The sequence below is a fragment of the Pristiophorus japonicus genome, chromosome 10 (genome assembly GCF_044704955.1).
Source record: "Pristiophorus japonicus isolate sPriJap1 chromosome 10, sPriJap1.hap1, whole genome shotgun sequence".
In the NCBI taxonomy this organism is placed as follows: domain Eukaryota; kingdom Metazoa; phylum Chordata; class Chondrichthyes; family Pristiophoridae; genus Pristiophorus; species Pristiophorus japonicus.
Window position 1 is genome coordinate 152,153,273 of NC_091986.1, and position 21,870 is coordinate 152,175,142.

The 21,870-nt window shown below is 44.5% G+C and overlaps 1 protein-coding gene across 1 annotated transcript in view; it reads right to left on the bottom strand.

Annotated features, from left to right (window-relative positions):
* The window catches only part of LOC139274829 (rho GTPase-activating protein 20-like), a 165,820-nt gene that overhangs the window by 132,587 nt on the left and 11,363 nt on the right, over positions 1-21,870 (bottom strand). The window contains exon 2 of the mRNA XM_070891528.1: positions 12,940-13,025. Within this exon, the coding sequence (XP_070747629.1) occupies positions 12,940-13,025 (86 nt within the window). The remainder of the gene's footprint in view (positions 1-12,939; positions 13,026-21,870) is intronic.

The following is a 21,870-nucleotide window of genomic DNA, read 5'->3' on the forward strand; positions in this document are numbered from 1 at the left end:
ATAAACTCAACCTACCAGAGTTCCATCACACCTTTCGATGAAATGTAAGGGCAAAGCTTTTTAAAAAAAGTTTTTTTCAAAGAAGTAAAACCTTCCGAATGTGGCTGTCCATAAGTGCTTCATTCAGACTCTGCTGTCAAGTCTCACATTCACTCCATGCCAAAATTGCCAGATGTCAAAAGATCTGCAAATGCCCACAGTCCAAGTACTCCCCCCAAAAGAACGTTAAAAGCCAGTAAAACACTTGTTATAGTATTAGATTTAATGCATGCTGTCAGGGGATCTTTAAGCAGTAATCTGAGTTTTAAAATATTAACTGGCTATGCTGTCAAGTTTCTATAGACCCCCTCAGTTGACACTCAGCAGTTAAATTTATAATAATAAAGTAAAACATCTGTTTGAGTGTATGGATCCAGTTAAATCTCTGCTGATGTTTGCCAAACAAAGTCAAGAATTTCCTCTGAGCAAAGAAAGCATTCAACAGTCAGCCATCCTGAGGTGCAGTGCAGAGAGAGCAGCAATGGACAAACGCAGATAAATCACAAGCTAGGGGGGGAAATAGAGAAAAAATAACTACCCAAATAAAACTTGTCATCCAGTCTGTTCCAAAATGGTTAGAAAAAGCTGCTCAATTCTCACTGGAAAATTTAGGTGGGGAACCAGTCAGTCTGGAATTTAGGAGGGGATATTTTTTGTTTTGATAACTTTAGCAAAAATAATGATTAAAGTTATTGCCAAAAGAATATTTTTTAAATTCATACTTTGGTTTTCTGAGAGATACTTTCCGTGAACAATACACGACTCATATAAGGTAACATTTCCTGCTTACTTGTTGCCAGGGCATGCTGTCTGCTAGATGTGATTCTTGGGAAATGAAATCTGCTCAGCCTATGAATTTCCATCCATCAATGGAAAACCATGGGCTGTGCATGAATGATTTCCCAAGAAGCACTCTCAATGGAGCAGCTTTGCAGTGGAAGTGAGCAGAAGTGGAACATTTATCCTCTAAAGTGCACTTGCGTATAACATACACTTTTTAATATCTTTAGAAAGCTTTTGAATAGAATATGTATCCTGACATGAAGTGCACCTGAGTTTCATGCCCAGTTTTCACTGTAAAATAATGAAGTTGATAATGTGGTCCCAGTGCAGTGGCTGTGGGACCATTGTACCATGACAATGTACGTGCCTCAGTGAAGTAAACTATCTTTGTGCTATGAGGCATGGTCAGACTATTTAAATATTAGTGCAGCATTTAGCACACTAAGGGGCAGGGGTGGGAATTCAGGTTCAGCAGCTCCTAAAGGGCTGCTGCCTTCACTTAAAGCTGTCATGCAAATGGAAAAATGGTAACACTCTCCATACATTGTGACAAGGGAAAGCATCAAGGGGAAACACCCCTTTTTTACATAGATTTGCATAGAATATACAGCACAGAAACAGGCCATTCCGCCCAACCTGTCCATGCCGGCGTTTATGTTCCACTCGAGCCTCCTCCCATCCTTCCTCATCTAACTCTATCAGCATAACCCTCTATTTCCTTCTCCCTCAGATGCTTATCAAGCTTCCCCTTAAATGCATCTCAACTACCCCCTGTGATAGCGAGTTCCACATTCTCACCACGCTCTTTATAAAGAAGTTTCTTCTGAACTCCCTATTTGATTTCTTGAAGACTATCTTATATTGATTGCCTCTAGTTTTGCTCTTCCCCACAAGTGGAAACACTATCTCTGTGTCTATTCTGTCTACTCTATCAAACCTTTCATAATTTTAAAGACCTCTATTACGTTACTTCTCAGCCTTCTCTTTTCAAGAGAAAAGAGATCCAATCTGTTCATCCTTTCCTGATAGGTATAACCTCGCAGTTCTGGTATCATCCTTGTAAATCTTTTTTGCATCCACTCCAGTGCCTCTATATCCTTTTTATAATCTAGCGACCACTTTGAATAGACTTGCACAACACACAGTTAATAATGTGGGATCTCAGTTACTGTACTGCGTGCTGACCGTTCTTTTGCTGTAAAACAGATTAACATAGTTAGTAGGAAATGCTGTTGTATTCAGTTGTCCTGATGTAAGACTGTAGTCAATGGACATGATGCTTAATTTTACTATAATACTGGATGAATCTGCAGATGACTGTTGTGCTTTGGCTGTCTCATGCTATTGGAAAATATTTGCTACTAGAGTTTGCCTTGGAATTCTTGCTAATTGCCTATTTAAGATAAAACTTTCATTTATATAGCACCTTTAACAACTTCAGGACGTCCCAAAGCTCTTTACAGCCAATGAAGTACTTGGACAGATACATTTTCCGATTCTTCATGAGGGTCAACTTTTGTCATTGGTTCATGCTGCCTATCTCCTCTAACCTGCTCCATGACAGGGTCTATTTGCGGGTGAAGTTGTACAAGATGCAACAGACAACAATCATTTTGGACATTTTTGCAGGCCTGTACTGTGGCATTCTCCTTCATTGACTCTGGTGTCAGAAACTTTGTGGAAGAATGCTGATGGGTTGTTCCACCTAAACCCCAGTAGCTGCATGTACTTCATTATATTGCTCTACGGGTCCTTGGATTTCTCAATGGGCTCAATTAGCCATGACAGCAGTGGATGGCCTTGATCCCTCAACAGCTATACATCCAGGCACCATAGTATTGGCATAAAATGAGCCATAAAAACCCCATGGGCAATAATATGCACAATTCTGTACCTTTAGTCACAGATTAGCCATGCAATCATATTTACCGATCCCATTCTTTTTCAAGGGTAAGTGGATAGTGGTGATCTATAAGACAGCCATGGATTGTTTTGAATCCTTTAATTAAGTTATTGCTTAGTGGATTCTTCAGTCTCTATATCAACAATTAGCCTCTGACGTACGTTCAAAATGGAACTCTGAGCGACCTTATTGTGTACATACCACAATTATATCATATCAAAGCATATTTCAGGCCCTGGAAGTGCTGCCTAACTGTCAAAGAAAGGCATGCCAAATATCTGCTCTCAAGTAAATTTCTTAGAAATGTAGGTACATCTGAACCTGCCAACCATCATCAGATTATAGAACCTCATCCCAAAGTTTAACAGGAGACGGTTCAAAACAAGCTTTTGCTTTGCAAGCGCATGTCCAAGAAATCCAATTAAAACAAACTCACTTATTGAACTGAATTAATGAAAAGCATGTGTGTTATCAAAAACAATTACATGGAAATAAAATTACAGAAATGCCTTCTTGCTTTGCAGAATCATCTCCTAACCACAGACCATGGAATAGAAATAAAAGCATAGAAACATAGAATTCTACAGCACAGAAGGAGGCCCATTCAGCCCATCGTGTCCGCGCTGGCCGACAAAGAGCTGCACGGCCCTCGGTCAGCAGCCCTGAAGGTTACATATAAATCTATGAACAATGGCGGAAAGGTAAAGAGCACCCAGCCCAACCAGTCCACCCTACACAACTGCAACACCCCTTGCACCACAACATTCTACACTCCAACCCAACCGGAACCATTTGATATCCTGGGAGAGGCAAAAACCAGATAAAAACCCAGGCCAATTGGGGAAAACAAATCTGGGAAAATTCCTCTCTGACCCATCCAGGTGATCGAAACTAGTCCAGGAGATCACCCTAGCCGTATTCGATTCCCTGCAGTACTTACTATCGTATCTGCACCAGCCAACAAGAGGTTATCCAGTCTAATCCCACTTACCAGCTCTACGTCCGTAACTCTGCAGGTTACGGCACTTCAAGTGCCTATCCTGTAAGGTTCTTACTCTATGTAAAGTCCTTACTCTACAGTATGAAACCAGATGAGGCACATTCTGGGGACAAGGTCACTCTGTGACCTTAACTCTTTATTCACAGGACTCCAAAGATGAAGACCCTGCTTGGCACCTCCCTTTATATACCTGTGTGATCAGGTAAGGAGTGTCTCCCACAAGTTTACCACTTGTGGTCAAGGTGTGCATCTAGGTTGAGTGTATACAATAATATAGTGGTGTTACATTGTGGTTACATACATGACATCATCTCCCCACCCCACCCCCAAAGTCTTATTGGGATCATAGGTTTAGCCTTTCAGGTGGTCTACACTCCCTCGTGGAGCGCCGCAGTTGGGGCTCTGGTTGTTGGACACTGATGTGAGTGTCTGTCACCTGTGGTGATTCCGGCCTGTCCGGGCTGACCGCAGGGACTGTGCATTCTTCTGATTGCTCTTGTTGCTCGTTCACTGGCGGTGTTGTGAGCTCCATCTCATGGTCTTCTTCAGATTCCTCTGTGTTAATGCTGAATCTTTTTTTACTTGGTCCAGATGCTTGCGGCATAACTGACCATTATTGAATTTTACCACGATGACCCTATTCCCCTCTTTGTCAATTTCAGTGCCCTCAAGCCATTTGGGCCCCATGGCATGATTGAGGACGAAAACAGGATCATTTATTTCTATACATCTCCCCCTCGAATTACGGTCATGGTACTCGTTTTGTGACTTGCGCTTGCCCTCAACTATGTCGGTCAGGACTGGGTGAATGAGGGACAACCGAGTTTTGACTGTCCGTTTCATTAGTAACTCTGTGGGCGGGACCCCCGTGAGCGAGTGCGGTCAGGATCTATAGGCCAGCAGGAGACGCGATAGGCGGCATTGTAGGGAGGGTCCTTGAATCCTGAGCATACCTTGCTTAATGAATTTGGACCGCACGTTCCGCCTGGCCATTGGAGGCCGGCTTGAACGGCGCAGTCCTGACGTGGTTGATGCCATTGCCCGACATAAACTCTCAGAATTCGTAGCTTGTGAAACATGGGCCATTATCACTAACCAGGATGTCCGGCAAGCCATGGGTTGCAAAGATTGCACGTAGGCTTTCCACGGTGGTGGATGATGTGCATGAATTCAGAATAATGCACTTGATCCATTTCGAGTATGCATCTACCACAATAAGGAACATCTTTCCCATGAACGGGCCCGCGTAGTCAACATGAATGCGTGACCATGGCCTGGTGGGCCGGGGCCACGGGCTGAGCGGGGCCTCCCTGGGGGCATTACGCAGCTGGGCACACATCGTGCACCTGCGAACACAGTGTTCCAGGTCTGAATCAATACCAGGCCACCAAACGTGTGACCGGGCAATGGCCTTCATCAGCACAATGCCTGGGTGCTCGCTGTAGAGTTCCCTGATGAATGCCTCCCTGCCCTTCTGGGGCATAACTACCCGGCTGCCCCATAGTAGGCAGTCGGCTTGGATGGCGAGCTCATCCATCCGTCTGCGGAACGGTCTGACCTCCTCAGGGCATGCTCCGTGTGTGGGCACCCAATCCCCAGTCAGGACACATTTCTTAATCAGGGATAGGAGGGGATCTCTGTTTGTCTAGATTTTGATCTGGCAGACTGTGATGGGGGAGCCTGCGCTGTCAAAGGCATCGACAGCCATGACCATCTCAGCGCTTTGCTCCGCTGCCCCCTCACTGATGGCCAGTGGAAGCCTGCTGAGCGCGTCAGCGCAATTTTCAGTGCCGGGCCGATGCCGGATGGAGTAGTCATAAGTAGCCAGCGTGAGAGCCCATCGCTGTATGCGAGCTGATGCGTTGGCATTGATAGCCTTGCTGTCTGACAACAGGGATGTTAATGGCTTGTGGTCCGTTTCTAATTCAAACTTCCTACCAAAGAGATACTGATGCATTTTTCTTACACCATAGACACATGCAAGCGCTTCCTTCTCGACCATCCCATATCCACGTTCTGCTTGAGAGAGCGACCTGGAGGCATAAGCCACAGGTTGTAGTTGACCCTCAGGATTGCCCTGCTGCAACAAGCACCCAACCCCATAGGACGATGCATCACATGTCAGAACCAATTTTTTTACAGAGGTCGTACAGGGTCAACAATTTGTTTGAACAAAGTAGGTTTCGCGCCCGATCAAAAGCCCGTTCCTGACAGTCCCCCCAAAACCAATCGCAACCCTTACACAGGAGCACGTGTAGCGGCTCCAACAACGTACTCAAGTTCGGCAGAAAGTTCCCGAAATACTTCAACAGTCCCAGGAATGAACGCAACTCCGATGTGTTGCAGGGCCTGGGTGCTCGTCAAATCGCCTCTGTTTTGGATTCGGTGGGCCGAATCCCATCTGCAACAACCCTCCTGTCCAGAAACTCAACCTCAGGAGCTAAGAACACACATTTAGAATTTTTGAGTCGCAGGCCTACCCGGTCCAGTCGGCGTAGCACCTCCTCCAGATTTTGGAGATGTTCCTCAGTGTCTCGACCCATGATGAGGATGTCGTCCTGGAATACGATCGTTCCAGAAATGGATTTAAGCAGGCTTTCCATGTTTCCTTGAAAAATCGCGGCCACTGATCGAATGCCAAACGGGCATCTGTTATAAATGAACAGTCCCTTGTGCGTGGTGATGGTGGTCAATAGTTTAGATTCGTCGGCAAGTTCCTGGGTCATATAGGCCGAAGTGAGGTTACAACTTGGTGAAGAGCTTGCCGCCTGCCAGCGTGGCGAAAAGGTCCTCCGCTCTCGGGAGCGGGTATTGATCTTGTAGGGACACCCGATTGATGGTGGCCTTGTAGTCGCCACAGATCCTGACAGAGCCATCCGCTTTAAGGACGGGAACGATGGGGCTCGTCCAGTCACTGAATTCAACAGGCGAGATGATGTCCTCTCTCAACAGCCAGTCCAATTCGCTCTCGATCTTTTCCCGCATCACATACGGCACTGCTCTGGCTTTGTGGTGCACTGGCCTGGCGTCCGGGGTGATGTGTATCACTACTTTAGTGCCTTTGAAAGTCCCGACGCCAGGTTGGAATAGTGAATCGAATTGTTTGTAGGACATGTGAACACGAACATCGCTCCACAGATGACATTGCATGAACATTCCCCCATTTCCAGTTCATCTCGGCTAACCAGCTCCTCCCCAACAGTGCGGGACCATTGCCCGGGACAATCCACAGCGGCAGCCGATTCACTAACCCATTGTGTGTGACAGCCAACATTGCACTGCCTAGCACCGGAATGATTTCTTTAGTGTAAATCCATAATTGTGTCTCAATACGTGCTAATTTGGGTCTACTGACTTTAAGTGGCCATAGCTTCTCAACTTGCTGAATGCCCATGAGTGACTGGCTGGCCCCAGTGTCCAGCTCCACGCGTATTGGGATACCGTTTAATAAAACCCTCATCATCATTGGTGGCGTTTTGGTGTATGAACTATGAATATTCGCCACATGGACCTGCTGAACCTTGGCGTCCATCGATTTGCCCCAAAAGTCATCCTGCCTCAAAGAACCCTCTTCTGGTCCATCCGCCTCATATATTAGTCTGGTTGCAGGCTTCCTGCACATTCGAGCTACGTGGCCACTGAGATTGCTGTTCTTGCAGACAAACTGTTGAAATCTGTAAGATCTAGCTGAGTGTTTTCCCCCACACCTCCAGCATGAGTTAAAGTTTCCATTGTTGGGAACAAAGGGACTATTGCCAGGCATTCCGCGCTGACTGTCCCTTTGACTGCTCTTAAGTACCCTATTAGTGGGTGTCAATGGCCCCATCCCGGGCCGCATTGTCCACTGTGATGGCATGAATGTCCATGCAGCCTGCCATTGTCTCTGTTGAAGTCCTACTCTGGGGTCTATTGCTGCCTGGGGAGTGTCGGACTGCCCCTGCCTGCCTGCGGGGCTCTGAGTCGCATTGATGATGTTGACTCCTTGATCCATCGCCGCATTAGAGGCAGAATTGCGCAAGTATATTATTTTCGTCTCTTCCTCCCCCGCCATGAAAGTTTGAGCTATCAACGCCACCGCTTCCAAGGTCAAATCCTTGGTCTCAATTAATTCGCGGAAAATTACCGCATGACCGATACCCTCTATAAAGAAGTCCCTTAGCATCTCTCCCCTGCAGGCATCTGTGAACTTATAGAGGCTGGCCAAACGCCGGAGATCCGCTACGAAGTCCGGTATGCTCTGTCCTTCACGACGTCGGTGGGTGTAGAATATGTGTCGGGCCATATGTATGCTACTCGCTGGTTTGAGGTGCTCCCTGATCAATTTGCTAAGTTCATCAAAGGTTTTGTCTGCCGGCTTTTCGGGTGCTATTAAGTCCTTCATGAGCGTGTAAGTCTTTGGTCCGCAGCTGGTCAAAAGATGAGCCCTTCGCTTGTCGGCCGCTGCATCCCCCAGCCATTCTTTCGTAACAAAGCTTTGCTGAAGCCTCTTGACAAAATCGTCCCAGTCATCCCCAACACAGTACCGTTCCTCTGTGCTACCAGTGGCCATTCTCGTGGGTCGTGAATTCCCGTTTCTCATCGCCAATGTAAAGTCCTTACTCTACAGTATGAAACCACACGAGGTACAATCTGGGGACAAGGTCACTCTGTGACCTTAACTCTTTATTCACAGGACTCCAAAGACGATGACCCTGCATGGGACCTCCCTTTTTATACCTGTGTGATCAGGTAAGGAGTGTCTCCCACAAGTTCACCCCTTGTGGTCAAGGTGTGCATCTAGGTTGAGTGTATACAGTAATACAGTGATGTTACATTGTGGTTACATACATGACATGTCCAACCATCTCTTAAATGTGGTGAGGGTTTCTGCATCCATCACCCTTCCAGGCAGTGAGTTCCAGACCCCCACAACCTTCTGCGTGAAGAAGCCTCCCCTCAAATCTCCTCTGAATCTCCACCAACCACCTTAAAACTATGCCCCCTCGTAATTGACCCATCCACCAAGGGAAATAGACCCCCGCTATCCACTAAATCCAGGCCCCTCAATATTTTGTTGTACACCTCCTCTGTTCCAATGACAACAAACCCAACCTATTCAATCTGCCCTCATAGCTAAGATTCTCCATTCCAGGCAGCATCCTAGTAAATCTCCTCTGCACCCTCTCTAGTGCAATCACGTCGTTCCTATAATGCGGCGACCACAACTGCACATAGTACTCCAGCTGTGGCCTAACCAGAGGATTATACAATTTAAGCATAACCTCCCTGCTTTTGTATTCTATGCCTCGGCCAATAAAGGCAAGCATTCTATATGCCTTCTTAACCACCTTATCCACCTGGCCTGCTACTTTCAGGGATCTGTGGACAAGCACTCCAAGGTCCCTTTGTTCATCTACACTTTTAAGTGGCCTACTGCTTAATGTGTAAACCCTTTCCTTATTAGCCCTCCCATAGTCTCACACTTCTCTGAATTAAATTCCATTTGCCACTGCTCTGCCCACCTGATCAGTAGATTGATATCCTCCTGCAGTCCATGACTTTCCTCTTCATTATCAACCACACAGCCAATTTTAGTGTCATCTGCAAACTTCTTAATCATACTCCCTATATTGAAATCTAGATCATTGATTTATACCACAAAAAGCAAGGGACCCAGTACTGAGCCCTGCGGAACCCCACTGGAAACATCCTTCCAGTCACAAAAACATCCATCAACCATTACCCTTTGCTTACACGTCCAAGTCAATTTTGGATCCAATTAGTCACTTTGCCCTGGATCCCAAGGGCTTTAACCTTTGTGACCAGTCTACCATGTGGGACATTATCAAAAGCTTTGCTAAAGTCCATAAACACTACATCGTATGCACTACCCTCATCGGCCCTCTTGCTTACTTCCTCAAAAAATTCAATCAGATTAGTCAAACACGATCTTCTCTTAACAAATCCGTGCTCACTGACCCTAATTAACCTTGCTTTTCCAAATGTAGATTTATCCTATCTTTCAGGATTTTTCCAATAATTTTCCCACCACTGTGGTTAGGCTGACAGGCCTGTAATTACTCAGCCTATCCCTTTCTCTCTTCTTAAACAAGGGTACCACATTAGCAGTCCTCCAGTCCTCTGGCACCATGCCCAAATCCAAAGAGGACTGGAAAATGATGGTCAAGGCCTCTGCTATTTCCTCTTTTACTTCACTCAACAGCCTGGGATGCATTTTATCCGGGCCTGGGGACTTATCTACTTTCAAAGCTGCAAAACACCTTAATACCTCCTCTCTCACTATGTTATTTCATCCAGAATTTCACACTCCTCCTTGATAGCAGTATTTGCATTGCTCTTTTCCTTTGTGAAAACAGACGCAAAGTATTCATTAAGAACCCTCCCAACATCTTCCGCCCCCACACAAAGTAGTCTCTAATAGGCCCTACCCTTTCTTTAGTTATCCTCTTGCTCTTAATATATTTATAGAACATCTTTGGGATTTCCTTAATTTTACTAGCCAAGAATTTTTCATGCTCTCTCTTAGCATTCCTGATGTCCTTTTTAATTTTACCTCTTAACTTTTTATATTCCTCCAAAGATTCTACAGTATTTAGCCGTCAGTAAATGACATAAGCTTCCCTTTTTTTCTTTATCCTCCCCTGTAAGTCCCTAGACATCCAGGGGGCTCTAGAATTGTTATTCCCACCCTTTCTCTTTAAGGGCACATGTTTGGCCTGAGCATTCCAGATCTCCTCCTTGAATGCCTCCCACTGTTCCGACACTGATTTACCCACAAGTAGCTGTTTCCAGTCCACTGTCGCCAAATCACTCAACTTAGCAAAGTTAGCTTTTCCCCAATTTGGGACTTTTATTCCTGCTCTATCCTTGTCCTTATCCATAACTAACTTGAATCTGACTGAATTATAGTCACTGTCACCCAAGTGCTCTCCTACTAATACCCCTTCAACCTGCCCAGCTTCATTCCCCAAAAATAAAGGCTATGATGCAAAGCATCCCTCTTTGTTAAATGAGACAGCAAAATAATAACGAAAATCGGGGGATAAAATGGAATGTGTTGCTGATGTACTTGGCTGGTCAAACTTTCATCATAAATTGTTTTTTACTTTTTTTGTTATCCATTCATTAGATGTGGGCGTCACTGGTAAGGCCAGCATTTATTGCCCATCCCTGGTTGTCCTTGAGAAGGTGGTGATAAGCCACCTACTTGAACTGCTGCAGTCCTTATGGTGAAGGAACTCCTACAGTGCTGTTACAGAGGGAGTTCCAGGATTTTGACCCAGCAACGATGAAGGATCGGCGATATACCTGTACTTCCATGTCAGGATGGTATGTAACTTGGAGGGGAACTGCAGGTGATGGTGCTCCTGTGCACCTGCTACCCTTGACCTTCTAGTTGGTAGAGATCGCGGATTTGGGAGGTGTGGCGGAAGAAGCTTTGGCAAGTTGCGGCAGTGCATCTTGTAGCTGGTACACACTACAGCCACAGTGCGCTGGTAGTGGAGGGAGTGAATGTTTAAGGTGGTGGATGGGGTGCCGATCAAGTGGGCTGCTTTGTCCTGGATGGTGTCGAGCTTCTTGAGTGTTGTTGGAGCTGCACTTATCCAGGCAAGTGGAAAGTATTCCATCATATTCCTGACTTGTGCCTTGTAGGTGAAAGATGAAAGTGGAAAGGCTTTGGGGAGTCAGGAGGTGAGACACTCGCCACAGAATACCCAGCCTCTGACCTGCTCTTGTTGCCACAGTATTTATGTGGCTGGTCCAGTTTAGTTTCTGGTCAATGGTGACCCCCAAGATGTAGATGGTAGGGTATTCTGCGATAGTAATGCTGTTGAATGTCAAGGGACGGTGATAAGATTCTCGCTTGTTGGAGATAGTCATTGACCCTCCTCCTCCAGTTAATTGTTTAATGGTCCACCACCATTCACAACATATATTCTGCTCACACTTAAGCTGGACACTGACAACAGTAGGTGCATTTTAACATGAAAGTCAGTTTTAATCCTTATAACATCAAATTGCTGGACTGCAAAATACCAGTGAAATGAACAGGCTAACTGGGAACACCACATGCCCAAATCTAATGACATTGACTATTTACCAGTAACAACCACCCTTCACTTTTAGAAATACCAGTATGTCTTTTGTCATTTCTATAGGAACACATTTTTTCTTTACATTTGTTTGCCATACAATTACACAAAATATTTGTTAAGTCTCTATAATTAGAAAGATACCCTCTCAATGCAGGCTTGGAACATTCTACGGAGGCATTGTACTATTCTTTTGAGCAAATGTTGATTGAGTAATTGCAGTTTGCATATTTACCCACAAGTATATTTAATACCAATTTATGAAAATGTATAGTCCTGTGTCAATCCCAAACAGATTTTATATACAGAGATCTCTAGCGCCGTAGGCAACTTGTACTAAGGTATGATTCTTTTCCATTGAAGAGCTCAACGTTGTGTTAAAAAGAGTGACTCCACAGGCAGGTCATTACCACAAGATATTTCTGTAAATGACAACCTTATAAATGCCACATTTGTATGTCAAGATGTGCAGCTTTTTTCTCTACTTATTTTTCACCTCTAACACGAGACCTGTTGTACCACTAGGTTTAATTTTAGTCTTGTGACTTCACCAGTGACCTCACCTCCACGTATGCATGTATTATGTCTCGAGCTGAAAATATATGCTTATTATCTAATATGGTCTATCATTTTAATGCAGACTTTTGCTGGCAGTCCAGTAGCACAGTGCTTTGGTACATTAATGCAGTATTATACAGAGAAGGTGTATGTTTTGTCGGAGATTCACCACTTGGAAAACTCACAACCTTAAAGGAAGGAAAGGAGAAAAAGCTGAATAATCATAGAATCATAAAATAGTACAGCACAGAAGGAAGCCATTCGGCCCATCGATTCGGCACTGGGTCTTTCAAAGAGCAATCCAGTTAGTCCCACTCACCTGTTCTTTCCCCAAATTCCTGCAATTTTTTCTCCTTCAACTATTAATCCAATTCCCTTTTGAAAGCTACTACAGGTATTGAATAATGCACTGTGTTCGCACACTTCCTAGCAACCCATTAAGGATTAATTAATCTGCCTGTGAACAAGTATTCAACCCACCCCCTCAGTCAGCAAATGGTGCACATCTGCAGTGAGACAAGTAAGAAAACACAAAAGGGAGGGATGGAATTGATTTGATTTACCTGGATAGGGTTCTGGATTTGTTAAGTGCTTTGCTAATCACCAAAGAGGGTGCCGACTGTCGTCTCTGAGCCAGGCTCTTCATTTTCTGCATAAAGAAGAGAAAGATAACAATGATTCATGCAGGTTAACTGTAATGACTCAAGAGTCTGGTTAATGTAAACTCACTCAGGTGCAACCTGATCCATCTTTATTCCAGCCCAAGAGTGCCTGCGTGACGAAGACACCCAGCTTATATACAGGTGACCAAGCATACACGCCACATGTATACAGCCCAATGACCTCCGATCGCGTCATCCTCTGGTGCCTGGTGACCCCCAAGCATTAATACATAACAAAATCCCCCTTTTAAAATCTTAACAACTGTCTTTTTACAAATTAAGATGGTCTGGGGCTTTCCTCTCACGAGTTGATCGTCCCAGTTCAACTTTGGCTCTGGGCGAGTGTTCTGAGTCCGTTGAAACTGAGGGCTGAGTAGCCGATCTGATGGGAGTGGTCATGACCACATCAGAGACTAAAGATTCAGAGTCAGTAATGTCAACAGAGTCCTCTGATGAGTGAACAATGGTTGGTTGGTCACTGACTGCATCTTCCTCACTCGGTTCCAGTTCAGCCGTGTGCCGCAGTTTAACCTGGTCAAGGTGTTTCCTGCATGTTTGCCCATTCTTGAGCATGACAATAAACATTCTGTTACCCTCCTTGGCTGTAACAGTGCCGGCGATCCACTTAGGGTCTTGACCATAGTTAATACATAAACCGGATCGTTGACCGAGATGTCATGTGACACAGCAACACGATCATGGCACCATTGCTGACTTTGACATCGGTTTTCAACACGATCATTCAAATCAGGATGAAGAAGAGAAAGCCTGGTCTTGAGATTTCTCTTCATCGGTAGTTCAGCAGGAGGAACTCTGGTGAGCATATGAGGTCTTGACCTGTAACTGAGCAATATACACGACAATCATCTCTGCAGTGAGCACTGAGTTATACTTTTCATACTTTGCTTGATCGTTTGAACGGCACGCTCTGCTTGACCATTATAAACAGGCTTGAATGGAGCTGATCTCACATGTCTGATGCCATTGAGTTTCATGAACTCCTGGAACTCAAGACTTGTGAAGCAAAATCCGTTGTCGCTCACAACAATGTCAGGCAAAGCATGAGCCACATGCAGTGGCTCTAGTAAAGTGCTCAATCTGGGTAAGAAATTACCAAAGTAATTGAGTAGCTCCGTCACATTCTGAGGCCTGGGTGCATTTTTGATGGCCTCGGTTTTTGAATCAGTGGGCTTGATGCCATCAGCAGCAATCTTTCTCCCGAGGAATTCGACTTCAGGTACCATGAATACACACTTCGAGCATTTCAGCCTGAGTCCCACTTTGTCCAGACGCTGTAGGACTTCTTCAAGATTGTTCAGTTATTCAGCAGTGTCACAACATGTGACCAGAATGTCACCTTGAAACATGACAGTTCTCGGAACGGACTTCAGTAGACTCTCCGTATTCCTCTGAAATATGGCTGCAGCCGAACGAATCCCAAAAGGACACCTGTTGTAGATGAACAGTCCTTTGTGGGTGTTGATGCAGGTGAGTTTCTTTGAAGTGTCGACAAGCTCCTGTGTTATATAGGCCGACGTCAGATCCAGTTTTGTGAATGACTTTCCACCAGCTAGCATGGCGAACAGGTCATCAGCTCTCTGTAACAGATACTGATCCTGTTTCGAAAATTGGTTTCATTGTAATCTTGTAGTCTCCACAAATCCTGACAGTGCCATCACTCTTCAACACAGGAACAATGGGACTAGCCCACTCGTTAAACTCGACCGGTGATACGATCCCTTCATGCTGGAGTCTGTCGAGCTCAGTTTCAACCTTCTCCCTCATCATGTACAGAACAGACCGAGCCTTGGGATAGACAGGCCTTGCATTGGAGTCCAGGTGAATCTGCACCTTAGCTCCCGTAAAATTACCAATGCCCAGTTCAAACAAAGAATGAAACTTTTTCAATACTTGAGCACACGAAGTATCATCCACCGAGGACAACACCTTGACATCATTCCAGTTCAGCTTGATTTTCTCGAGCCAATTCCTGCCGAACAGCGTTGGACCATTACCTGGGACGATCCATACTGGTAGCTCGTGAACCACACCGTCATATGGCACCTCGATTGCTGCACTGCCAAGCACCGGTATGAGTTTCTTAGTGTAAGTACGCAACCTGGCATTGACTGGACTCAGCCTCAGTTTTGCAGCCTTAGATAATGTCCTTTGACTCATTATCGACTGGCTCGCACCCATGTCCAGTTCCATTGATACAGGCACGCCGTTCAGCTTCACATTAACGACTATCGGCTGGCTCTTGCTCAGGAACAAATACAGTTCATTCACTTCCTCCTCGGGTTGTGTATCCAGGCCATCAGTGAACTCTTCCTCATCAACCATGTGGTGAGCCACACCACGCTTGCTCCATTATGGACCCATCCTGTGAAGATGCCCCACTTTCGAACATCCATTGCATGAGTATTGTCTAAACTGACACTGATGAGGCCAATGATTACCCCAACAACGCCAACAGGGTGAAATCTGGATCAAACCAGTTGGCGGGCTCTGAGCAGCAGCAGGTTTCGCGTAAGCAGCGCTGTCCGAAGACGATGCCATCTTGTTTATAGTACTTGCAGTGGAACTCCGATTCGTTGAAGATATCTGCCTCAAATTATCATCTGTCGTCATGCATGCCTGGGCAGTTGCGATGGCCTTTTTCAAATCCAGCGTCTCTGCAGCCAACAGCTTCCTGAGGATCGCATCATGGCTGATGCCTATCACGAAGACATCATGCAACATTTCTTCCAGCATGTTCCCAAACTTACACGGCTCAGCAAGACGCCGCAGGTTGGTGACAAATCCCGTCCTGGCCCTCAGCACGAACATACGCGTAGAAACGGTTGCGTGATATGATGATCCCCTCTTTTGGCTTCAGATGGTTACCCACTAACGTACACAATTCCTTGTACCCTTTTTCCACCGGATGTACAGGTGAGAGAAGATTCTTCATGAGGCCGTAAATGTTCAGACCACAAATGATGAGGAGAACTACCCTGCGCTTAACTGCGTAGGCCTCTGCCTCCATGCTGTTGGCCACAAAATACTGATCCAGGCGGTCAACTAAATCTGCCCAATCCTCGCCCTCCACGAATCTCTCCAGGATTCCAATAGTGCCCATTGTGCATGCGAAGATTCTTAAATTACCTCGTCGCCAATTGTAATGACTCAAGAGTCTGGTTACTGTAGACTCACTCAGGTGCAACCTGATCCATCTTTATTCCAGCCCAAGAGTACCTGCGTGACAAAGACACCCAGCTTATATACAGGTAACCAAGCACACGCCACATGCGTACATCCCAATAACCTCCGACCGCGGCGCCCTCTGGTGCCTGGTGACCCCCAAGCATTAATACATAACATTAACTATATCTATTTATCCTCAACTAGATTCTTTACTAGAAAACCCCCAAAGTTCACAAACTAATCGGCATTAACAATTCTAACAATGACAGGCCTAGCAGTTTCATGGACTTAATTACAGCACCGGTGTCACAGAGTCAGATCAGGGAATTTTGTTAGTTTTTATACAAGCTGCTGGCTGACATGGGTTGCTCAATGGTCCTGAAGGAGTCAGCCCATTGTCCAATGAACAACATCGCAAAGGACCTTATGCAGAATAGGTGTAATTGATACACAAATTTTTTAATGCTGTCTTTGAAATCTTTAAAGTGTTGAAAATCGATTGTGATAGCTTCATGCTGTAGTCTGACATGCAGCCACTGTGGTTAATTACATTCCATAAGGCCTGTTTAGACCTGGTTATTCAACCGCCATATAATGGCGCAGCATGGGCCAGCAGCGAAGCCGTGAGGCCCACACTATGTCCTATGAATTCCAAGGACATGTGCGTACTAGGCCCATGCAGCAGAGCTTGGTCTCCAGTCGCCTTGCCACTGGACCAAGACCTTGCTCCGTCAAGTCCGTGTGGTGGCTGGTGTGCAACGGCCACTCCACGTTAAAAGAATTCACGCACAAGCATCTTACATCCTTCAAGATGTAGCTCGGGACCTAGAATGTCAAGTCCCTCATTGAAACACCTGTGAACTCATTATTTTTGGTGTGGAAGCGAGTCATACTCGACACGAGGGATTGCTTAATACTACTAACGGTATATAGAAAATAATTTTCTTTAAGAATACAAGGGCCAGAATATCTCAGCAAGCTCTGTACTATTTACTGAAGGATATTTATAGGCATCTAGGGCAAAATAATATTTTATTTTATAATGAATTATAATGTATGTCAAGGTTACAATTTAAAATGGCTTCCTAACCAGAAGGATGCCTCTTATTGAAATCTACATGGCCACAGTCAATATAATATGATCCCAGTTAGGTCATTAGTTGGTTGGACTGCCTCTCAAATATCTAAAATAACATTATAGAAATTTACCTATTAAGGGAAAGATTTGTACCAAATGTGTACTTGAAAAGGCAAGATTTACAAGGCAATGGGGAAAGAGCAAGGTAGTGGGACAAATTGGAGAGCTCTTTCAAAGAGCCGGCACAGGTATGATGGGCCAAATGGCACCCTTCTGATTCTATGGTTCTATGATTTATACATTTCAGAAGTAAAAAGTGTTTTTTTGCCCTATAGAAAGTTTCTGTCAACTAAGTGTGGGGTGACAACAAGAGTTCTGAAGAAGGGGACTTCTGCATGGAACCTCTCTCTTCCTAGCTAATTAAATCTGGTGCATGGTAATCTGCCTGGGCTTCTGACTAAAAGCTTCATAAGATAGATTGCCTGTCCCCCTAGTTCAAAAACTTCACAAATTCCCAGATAAATAACCTCATAGCATGAATCACCTGCTCTTCCAGAACCGAGAGCATCTGGCTATCTGACTCAGAACTGTGACAGATACGATTTTCCTTCTTGGGGAAAGAAAATGATGGTACGGCACATTGGTTGTATGACACATTAGTGTAGCAATCTTTTATACCACAATGTGGTAGCTTACGAATAACCACACCTCATAACTACTCATATGTTGAATTCCCATTCTGAAAGGGGTCATCCGGGTACTAATGGAGAACAGAAAGCCAGAGGTGCAGTTACACTCGGGCCACATGGCATACTTCTATCAGCTGGTTACTGATCAGCATTGGTGAAGGTCTGGGAAAAGGTTACTTGGCTATTCTTTCAGATGGGAATGTTGAATAGTCCAGAGAGGGCCAAAGGAGGAGAAAAATATCTTTACAAATGAAAGAAATCTAGGGTATGAACACCTATCACGGAGAAATGCTTCAAGAGTTCATATAGTGGGGGGAATAGAATAATGAAATTCAACGAAGTGTATAAATCTTTTCCTTAATAGGATAGTTGGTTCTAGCTATATTTCTATCATGTTGCTCCCATCACTTAATTCAGTTGAAATGTTAGAATGATCCTGGTTGTGAGGCTGATGACTAAAGTGGATTGTGGAGAATTTTACAAGTAATTTAAAACAACTTACAACTGACAGATGGTAGGGATATTCTCTGCCTAAGCTCCATGTGGAAGGATGCTTAATTATCAAAGACTTTTTTACATGGTAGCTACTACAAAGTTCAACTTGCTAATTATAGGATAGAGCAGACAAAAAGAAACCGACAGATGTAATGGGTTTTTCAGTCTTTTAAAAACGTAACTTTACACTATTTAACATTAAAAAAGATTGGGATTAAAAGAAATAACTAATGTATCGTGATTAGTCAAATAGGCAAATAACAAAGAGAAAATGTTCATCTAGAATTAAAACACCTTTATAAAATGTAAATGGCCCATGACCAGTGCAATGCCACATCTTGTGGGGCCATGGAGAATTATAGCAACAGCAGGCAACACGCCACATTGCTGAACTATGTTGATTACTGTTTTACATCCAAAGGACTGAGAACCCACATTGAGATCTTTATTCAAGAATAATATTAAGAACAATATTTCATACAACAAATATGTTGATGTTCTCACCAAATTTGCTGATATGGTTCAATATTTATATAGCTTATGGATTAGCCATCATGTAACTTTGAGGCTTATATGTAATGTGATCTAATCTTCATGTTGTATAATATTGCAATATGATGCTAAGAGCCAGCACAATCATGGTGAGCTAAATATTCTTCTTCTGTACTGTAAGTTTTTATGCTTCTATGATCTGTATTAATGTAGTAACCTCTATTTCCACAGTTAAGTACATCATTGACTGTTGCTTCTGGTATAATCAGTGGTGTTCAGATCACCATGTTCAGTCAGTGTACATGACTCTCACCATATTATTATCTGATATTTTCTTGTTATGTCTGATTTTGCTGATGCAAGTTGCTGCCATATGTACTTGAGCTAGCAATAGTTATGATTGTCACTGAAGGTGTAATGGGGTTCCTCTGTGGCTCAGCAACCTATCTACTGGATAGCTGATCCAAACAGACTGGAAGGATCCAGTTATATCCCTGATCTGTACTGAACTAATTGATTTCAGCCAGAGCCATGTTAAAAGAGAAGAATTTGCATCTTTATCGCACCTTTCGCAACCTCAGAGCCACGTCAAAGCGCTTCCCAGTCAACTAATTACTTCTGAAGTGTAGTCAATGTTGTTTTATTAGGGGTGCTGCAGTTGACCTCCATGCCTCTGGGTTAGGTGAGGGAAAACTGGCCAGAGTTCTTGCTGATGATAGCAACCCGCTGACTTCAGTTGGAAGCATCCATGTGTAGATGTCAATGGAGGAAAGGATCAGACTTGGCTGTAATGCTTCCTGTAGACAAATAGCCCACTGCCACGCATGTTGAGGTCCAAATGTAATTAATGGTTATTTGAGCGAGGCAAAAATAAAGTGGCCTGCCACAAAACCATACCCCAACAAGGAATATTATCAATAACAACTGTTTGCATTCATATAGCACCTTTAATATCGAAAAACATCCCAAGGTGCTTCACGAGTCAGACAAAAATAGACCCTGAGCCAAAGGATGAGATAATGGGAGGGCTTGGTCAAAGCAGTGAGTTTTAAGGAGTGTCTTAAAGGAGAGGGAGGTGGAGAAGCAGCAGGAATTTAAGGACTGTAGGACCTAGATAGCTGGAGACACAGCTGTCAATGGTGCGGTGAAAGTGGGTGGATGCAGAAGTGGCCCTCCCTATCTCTGTAATCTCCTACAACCCTCCAAGATCTCTGTGCTCCTCCAATTCTCTGATTTAAATTGCTCCACCATTGGTGGCTGTGCCTTTAGCTGCCAAGGCCCCAAACACTGGAATTCCCTCCCTAAACCTCTTTACCTCTCTACCTCTCTTTCCTCCTTTAAGATGTTCCTTAAAACCTACTTCTTTGACTAAAATGTTGCTTATCTGCCGTAATATCTTCTTATGTGGCTCGGTGTCAAATGTTCTCTTATTACGCTCCTATGAAGCACCTTGGGATGTTTTACTATGTTAAAGGTGTTATATAAATGCAAGTTGTTGCTGTTGAGCTAGGGAGGGGCGAGGTCATTAAGGGCTTCAGACACAAGGATGAGAATTTTAAATTGGAGGCATTGGGAGACTGGAAGCTAATGTAGGTCAGCGATGATAGGTGATAGATGAGCGGGACTTGGTGCAGGATAAGATATGAGCAGCAGAGTTTTGGACAAACTGAACTTTATATTGAGTGGAGGATGGGAGGCCGGAGGAGAGAATTGGAAAAGTCAAGTCTGCAGGTGACAACAACATGGATGGGGTTTCAGCAACAGTTGTCAGAGGCGCAGGCAATTTTAACTCTTGGGCTTCATTTCCATGTGGGAAGTTGTACTTTCACCCCAAACTCAGCGGGACTCGCTACCTGGCCATCGAACAGGAACGCGATTTCAGGCGGCAGGAAACTTCTGCTGAGGGCACAAGGGAACAATCCTCGGCATAATGTAAGTGGGGAGGTGGGGGTGTCCAGAATCAATCATGTGAGGGGGTGGGAAGCAGGGGAGAACCAAGCCTTCCTTATGGAGCACAAAGGAGCACCATGAAAAAAATTAAAATACTGAGCTCTTGTGGTCCAGCACCGTTTGCCGCCAGGTTTCATTGGCAGGTTTGGCACTCAGCATGTCTTGCGCGATCTGGAGAAAATCACATTGGAATCTTAATTGCGATAGGACCTCACATTTAAATATTAATGGACACATTCACACAGCCGAAAAACAAGTAGTTAAAATGGCGGCAAACAGGAGCACATTGGGAATGCAGCGGGAAGCGCACGGCCATCATTTTAGCCACCTGCCCTTTCATTCCCACCAGGTGGCTAGGAGTAAAATCGATCAGTCTTTTTTTGAGGAAGAAAAGAAAAAGATTTTTGGAGTAATATTTTTAGCTTCAGTTGTAGAGTTAGAAAATTCTGCGATGAAATGCAGTCCACAAAATTTTTAAAAATTCATTCTTGGAATGAGGGCAATGCTTGCAAGGTCGGTATTTATTGTCCATCCTGAGCTGCCCTGAGAAGGTGCTGGCCATCTTTTTTTATGCAATTGAGTGACTTGCTCAGCCACTTCGAAGGACAATTAAGAGCCAACTGCGTTGGTGTGGGACTGGGGTCAAACATAGGCCAGTACAGGTAAGAACTTCATGTTTCCTTGCCTAAAGGACATTAGTGAACCAGTTGGGTTTTTACAATAATCTTACCATTTCAGAGTGACAGATATGTCTGTAATAACACGCCTGCTACTCCTCTAAGCCCCAATTTTCCATATCATCGGCACTTCAAAGGGAACATTTCCAAATGGAAAGCTGGGTCATATTTTGCCCAAGAATTAGGAGCGGAAATATTGTGTGTGGAGATACTAGGAGACTAGGTGTTAATACTAAGCATGCATGAATATCTGTGTGCTGGCTCA